This window comes from Cottoperca gobio, chromosome 4 (assembly GCF_900634415.1).
Source record: "Cottoperca gobio chromosome 4, fCotGob3.1, whole genome shotgun sequence".
NCBI classification, from domain to species: Eukaryota; Metazoa; Chordata; class Actinopteri; order Perciformes; family Bovichtidae; genus Cottoperca; species Cottoperca gobio.
Window position 1 is genome coordinate 27,765,082 of NC_041358.1, and position 7,004 is coordinate 27,772,085.

At 43.2% G+C, this 7,004-nt stretch overlaps 1 protein-coding gene across 1 annotated transcript in view; it reads right to left on the reverse strand.

Moving 5' to 3' along the window:
• obscna (obscurin, cytoskeletal calmodulin and titin-interacting RhoGEF a) overlaps positions 1 to 3,869 on the reverse strand; it is a 64,778-nt gene extending 60,909 nt beyond the window's left edge. The window contains 7 exon segments of the mRNA XM_029429631.1: positions 393 to 659; positions 1,027 to 1,296; positions 1,703 to 1,969; positions 2,057 to 2,161; positions 2,757 to 2,918; positions 3,425 to 3,677; positions 3,807 to 3,869. Coding sequence (XP_029285491.1) covers positions 393 to 659; positions 1,027 to 1,296; positions 1,703 to 1,969; positions 2,057 to 2,161; positions 2,757 to 2,918; positions 3,425 to 3,677; positions 3,807 to 3,869 — 1,387 coding nt within the window.
• Between the last annotated feature and the right edge of the window lie 3,135 nt (positions 3,870 to 7,004).

A 7,004-nucleotide genomic window follows, 5' to 3' on the forward strand; every position in this document is an offset into this window, starting at 1 on the left:
ATATCAATAATGTAAACACACAAAGGCAAACCTAAGACATTTAACATTTATTCATAAACACTTTTTATTTAAGATATTTTTGTATTTCTCAATTCTCAGTGACTTCAAGAATAACAAATTCAAGTTATAAAAAAATAAAAAGGTTTCCAATTAAAACAATTATTTGTACACAAAATAAAATGTTTTCTCAAATATATTATCACGTTTAATTTATCAAACATTTTTATTCTTTGATCTCAAATTAATTATGTCATTATCTCGAAAGGTTTGCTATTGTTTGAGAGAGAGAGAGAGAAAAAAATAACTTAAATAAAATAAAACATCTGAGCCATGGCCCTTCAGAGCTTCCGTACTCCTCAATTTCCCCCAAACCATGTTTTCTTTTTACCTACCTTCAACCTTAACATGCGCTGTGCTCTGTGAACCCCCAGCCATGCAGCGGTACTGTCCTGCATCCATCCCTGATAAGCCATGAATGGTCAGCTGTGCTCGCTTCCCTTCCCTCTTCATGCTGTACTTGTTGGAGGTCTTCAGAGCCGTGCGGCCTTTAAACCAGCGCACCACCCTGGGAGACGGGGCAAACGCACAGCTCAGAGTCACAGAGCTGTTCTCCTTCGCCTCTGCATCTTCCAAGTGGTGGGCAACCTGAAGAGGTCGCTCTAGAGGGGAGAGATGAAGTCCTGCTCAGTGAGACACAATTTGTAGCCAGCAGAAGTGTTTATTATAATATAGAAGTGGAGGCTGCTGCATAAACGGATAATGAAAACAATGAATATAAAACATTAAAAAATATAAAATATATGTCTTCAGGGGAGAAGTTTTCATTTCTGACATACTGCACAATTTTAAACATTAAGTGCACTTATATCTGCGTACAACTACATTATAGTGTGTTGTACACCATTTATCAGATGGCTTAAAAAAGTGTTACCATAATAAAAGATGACTTTTATTTAACTTTATGCCACCATTTTATCTTTCTTTTAGATGAATCTTCAACTTTAAATGTCTCTTCAGCCAACTCACCTGTGACACTCAGCTGCGCAGTGGAGCGACTCTTGCCGGCTACAAAGAGCACGGGGCCGGACATGGAGCTCTGTGTGGAGGTGAGACAGAGGCTATGCAGGGTGCCCTGCCTGTCGATGTTCACAGCCGCACAAGGCTCCAGCACCTCACCGTTCAGGGTCCACCGGGGGGGCCTCCCTGATTTCAGGCTGGTCTCCACTTTGAAGAGCGCCGGCTCGGGCTCCATCACCTCCACGGAGCTCATCCCCCGCACTATGCTGATAGCCTGCTCTGCACGTACAGCCATAATACACATCACCACTATACTCCTGACTTATAACATTGTATAGTTTGCACATTGGAAACACACAGGGGCACTACTCGTTATACAGGAAGTGTTTTGTGTGTCTACATGAATGCTAAACATACTGTAGGCCATAAACTTAAGGCGAGACACTTCAGGTGAATAGGGTAAAAACTTCAACTAATAGATATCACCATGAAACTTCCCAAGTTCATTACGGACATTAACACAATATTTTTTTATATTACAAGTTTTCTGTAATGTTATGTGTAAATATGCATGTAATAATCAACTGGGAAAGTTTCATAGTGATTTCTATTAGTTAAAACTCCCCTGTCGTGTCTCTGCGTTACATTGCGACTGATATAATTTCTGTGCCAGCAGGCGTCTCACCCTCCACCAGAAGCTGACAGGAGGTGTTGTCGTCTCCTGCATCACAGGTGTAGGTGTCCTCGTCTGAAGAGCAGACGTCATCGATGGTCAGCTGCCTGTAGACATCTTGGCTGATCACTTGGTACTTCTTACTGGGCAGGAGCTCCTTCCTGTTCTTGTACCACCTGACCTGAGCATTAGGCCGGGACACCTGGCACTCCAGCAGACCCCGGTGGCGATACATGGCTATCTTGACTCTGAGAGGACGCACTATTTGGACTGGGAGCTCTGAAGAAGAAGGAATAACCAGGCTGTAAACATAAACCAAATCCTATCCTCCATGAATCCTCGTTAAAACATGATATAAATAATCACCTTTTACAGCGAGAGATGCATAGGATGAGACGCGCTCTGCGGTGAATCTGATCTCTCCAGCGTGCTCTGGCCGGACTGACTTGAAGAACAGGGTGTGAGTTTTACCTGCAATCAGATCAAAGCAAAATGCTTTTTCATTGTTTACCTCCGCCAAGACAGTAAAGTGTACGACTTGGTTTGTCAGCAGGGTTACGGAAAAACCAAAGGCCTGATTTTCATGAAACTTGGTGAGAAGGTGAAGCATGGGCCCAGGAAGAACCCGCTAAACTTTAAAGCAGATCCGAATCACGGCGCGGATACACAAACTAAGTTTCACTTTCATTAACATTGCAAAATAGGCCATTTGTGCTGCAATACTATGGTATCGGAATACTTTTAAAAATTAGTTTGCAAATGGAACAAGTCGAAACAACAACTCGGAAAGTGGGCGAAGATTTTGGTAAACATTTCATGGTTCACCTGATCTGTTTTCTTTGCTTTTCGTTGTCAGTATATACTGGAAACACTCCAATAAGATAGGCCTACAACAAATCTTCTTTGTAGATTTGTCCATGTTGTTTCCACATTATGACTTAAAGCTCATGAACACACCAAACTGGAACTGCCCGGTACCACCACTATCACCACTCAAACAAAGCTTCTTAGCGGTCCTGTACTGAGGGAGTGTGCGAACTCAACACTCTTCTGGTTGGTCTCTCACCCTGGTGACTGATCTTGATGTTGTCTCCGGGTCGAATCCGGCAGTCATCTCTGTACCACCGACCGTCCAAATCCACCTGGTTGACCTCACACAGGAAGTTCACCACTTGACGCTCCATCGTGTCGACTTCCTCCAGCTCCTTCACTATGTGGATGTCCCGAGCTGATAGAAGATTACAAAAGCAACCAAACAGAGCTTTATAAATCTGTCAGATCTTCGATAGACCGTGTCGTTCATTCATAAAGGTGATGAGGCTCTGATGTTCAAAACTATTCAAAGTCTACAGTCATGTTAGTGGCTCTGTGAGACATCAGGCACAGCACGGCTTTGAGCTAAAGGCTCACATTAGCCTGCTAGCATGCTCACAATGATAAATCATGTTTAGCAGTATAATGTTTACCATGTTCACAGTCTTAGTTTAGCGGATTACTAGACTAGAACATTTCCAAATTGGGTTTTCTTTAGTTTAGCAAGTTCATAAACCAATTGGACAAATTCAAATGTTGACCTGGTGATGATGCTAAATTAAAGATTTATTCCATCGTGTGCATGTTTAAGCGTTGGTCAGGTCTCGGTTTGGATTTGACCTGATGTCCATTGTGTTGGTCACATGGACACAATTACATCCTGAGACCATGGAAGTAGCCCAGTGTATTGAACCACCTTACCTGTGACACTGAGTCTGCCTGCAGTCTGAATGCCGTTGGCCTGAAAGCAGAACAGGCCTGCGTCTCCCAAAGCCACCCTGCTCAGCACCAGCGAGTGCTTCTTCCCATGTGTGCTGATGCGCCAGTTGGGCTTGGACTTAAGCTGCATCCCATCTCTGGACCACACACCCTCGATAAAAGCCAGGTTGAGGGTCACTTCAAAGGAGCAGCTCTCACACTCTGACACCTCCACATCCTCCAAGCCCTTCACCACCTGCAGACGGTTCTCTGGCACACACACACCACACACACACACACACACACACACACACACACACACAACACACACACACACACAGCATTAGAGATCCAAGAGGTTATTAGCTACAACACTGGGATGTACCTCTTGTGTGGTGAGGAACTTACTTGCAGCCGCTACTATTCCTCCAGGTATAGAGTCTCCCATGTCTCTTCTCTCAGTGTGATTTGGGGAATCTTGCTTGTTTATTTACCACAGTTATCACAACTATAATATGATGAAAAATGTATATATTTATCAGGGAACTCAGAAGAAAACTAATAATCAGTTTTATTGTTGTTGGTCCTGCTGATCAGCGTCATTCAGGTACTTTCTGTAGACGCTGCAATGTTTGTTTTGGTCAAAACTTAATTTCACATGTAAACTGAATCCTCTCGGGCTAAAAATGATGCAAAACCATCACTTCCAAAATGGCAACATTGGCCTATCAAAATGGACACGCATGGCTTCACTGTGAAGTGGTTGAGCCCTGCGATGGCATGCCAGCCCTGCTCCAGCAGAGTAATCTCTGTCACCTCTCTTGGCTGAGCTCAGCACCACCAATATAGACTCAGCTGTGATGCCACCTCCATCAGGCTGCATGCACTGCACTGAGAAGAAGATGCTTTAGAAAACGAGAGAACTGCCAATCACAAAACTGATTGATACGATACGAGAGATCATGACACACTTTTCCAGAGGCCGGCTCCTCCCACTATTATTACGAGGTTCTTTACGTACAAGAGGAGGGTCATTCGCTCTCATTATACTTAGATTACATTTCATAATGCGTCACACAGCGACACTGAATCTGTCAAACATTATCCAGATCACCTCTAGAGGCCTATTCTGTTGTATTTATTGAGATCTTCTCCAATATGAATAAATACCATGGAAATGAAAAGAAATCACATTTTGAAATACATTGAGCGAACTTAAAACAGCTGAGAGTAAAAGACTTTGACCTTTCATGAAACTTATTATATAACTGTGATCCAACAAACTTTCCATTGACTTTAACTTTACTTTTGGTTTTATCAAAGTATGCAAAGAAATAAAAGAGAAGAAAAACGACCAGAATCACACAAGAACCTGTCAGACCACCTGCAGCGATGCACCCGCCTCCAACTTAGACCGAGGTTTTCTAGAAACAATGAATCCGTGCATGTCTTCTTGTCGCACCAATGACAAAAAACAAAACGCCCTCACCTGAAAAAAGAGCATAAAAACATCCAACATGGCAACAGATCTGTCCGAGTCTTGTCTTGTGTCACACAAAGCCTTTAAGATTAACAACAAACGTTTGCCCAGCTCCGCTGTGTCCCCGTCCCAAAGGCAGACAGCCTGGAGAACTTTCTCTTTTTTCCTTGCTGTGATGGAGCGTAGTGCTGAACAGCTGACATATCTCTCCCCACATACTAACCTCCAAAATAGCCTTCTGTCAGTCTGAGGGCAAAGATAGCTTTGGTTATAATGATGTAAGGCAACTCATGTCCAGCATCAATGGAACTATCATAAAACAATCCAAACGTGGGATATACAACAGGCTTAGTGCGTTTGATGGTTTTCTGGTTAGTGGGAATGAGTGAGAGACGTAATTGATGTAAGTGGTGGATCATCGGTGGTGCCCAACCTTTTCCTGAGGGGACCCTGTTTCTGTCATTGAGGAAACTGACGAAGTGACATATTGTGTGGATATTTCATATTATATTCAATGCATGACGATAACAGTGCAGAACAACTGATACACTTTCCACTTAACCCACAAAAGGAATAACTGCAGGACGTTTGTGTAAAACGAGCGATTTGGTTGAATTTTGAGCACATTATTTATTGTATGCTTCAAAGATCCGGTTTATATTTTTAGAACCTTTTAATACAATTCTGTGTCTGTATTATGTTTTAAATGTTCAGGCTTCTTTTGCCAAATTCAGTGTTTTCTTCTCCTTGACACTTGACAATTGTTCTATTAGCTTTTTGGTTGTTGTATGCATGCTTTTATAATGCAGGACGAGGCTGTTCAGCAGAGAAGGAAGGCTCTGTGAATATCATTTATATTTTAAATAATAATCCAAACACCAATGAATAATTTCATTTTCTTCACAGAATTGTGAAGGTAGATTCCTGAGGTGTATTTCAAATGTATCTTTTTTTTAAGTTGTCTTGCACCCATTAAAATCGAGAAGCCTGGGGCCCTGTGTGAAGCTTTGGGGACCCCCCAGCCTGGGAACCAGTGGTCTACATGTGATGTAGATTAATCACAATACTGACCCACATCTGTCAGTGTCCCAAACCAAAGTAAAGACCGATCAAAGTCCATGGATGTCCTCAAGGATATTCCACCACTGCTGCAGTTAAAGCAACATTATGCATCTAGTTTATCTTCAGATAAAGGTGATGGACTAGTGGTCTAGCGGTACGCCTTCCAAACAAAACACTAGAAGGTTGGGAGTTCAATACCAGTGAACCCCTGCCACCATTGTACCCCAGAGCAAGGGATGTAACCCTGAGTTGCTCCAGGGAGACTGTCCCTGTACTTAGTTCACTGTAAGTCGCTCTGGATAAGAGCGTCTGCTGAATGACCTGTAATGAAGGATTCTACTTTCACTGATGTGTAACAGGGAGAACGGTGCCACTGTAACTCTGGTGAGCAGGTCGTACGATGTCCTGGGAGAAGTGCGTCACTCTTTAGGTTAGCCGCTATACGTTTTGGTGCAACTTGAGAAAATGTTTTCTGGTTTTCCCTCTGATGTCCTCCGGCTGCTCTGGATCGACCCCCCGGTGATTGGACAGAAAGCTTTACTTGTTGCTAAAGTAATGCTAACTGTAGCTGCTAGCTAATTTGCCTTTAGCTCAGTTAGCCGTTAGCCACAGGACTGGGAGAACGGAGCACCAGGGAGTGTGGGGGTGGGGGGGCAATGGAGCCTGGTTACTAATATAAGCGTCTTGCTATGTCTTGTGTTGTTGCACTCGGTTGCACTTACTTGATGTTCAAAGTTGTCGACTGGCTAGTTTTTGGTGTGTCAGTGAATTGCACTCTGAAACTGTAGGGGAGCCAAATCACAAAAATACCAAATCCTGCGTTACGTTTCTTTAAAAAGGTCACAAAAGATGAAACGGTATGACGACACACATGTCCTCTCTCACATAACACCTGATTGGCCTTCCCTCGTGAGGTCATTTCCTGACCCAGCCGACATGCGATGCAGATATTAATTCCTCTAACTCCTCCAACGCTTGCATTAAAACAACAAGGTCATTTTGTGGGGTTCCCACCTCATCCAGACTGCCAGACAGAACAAA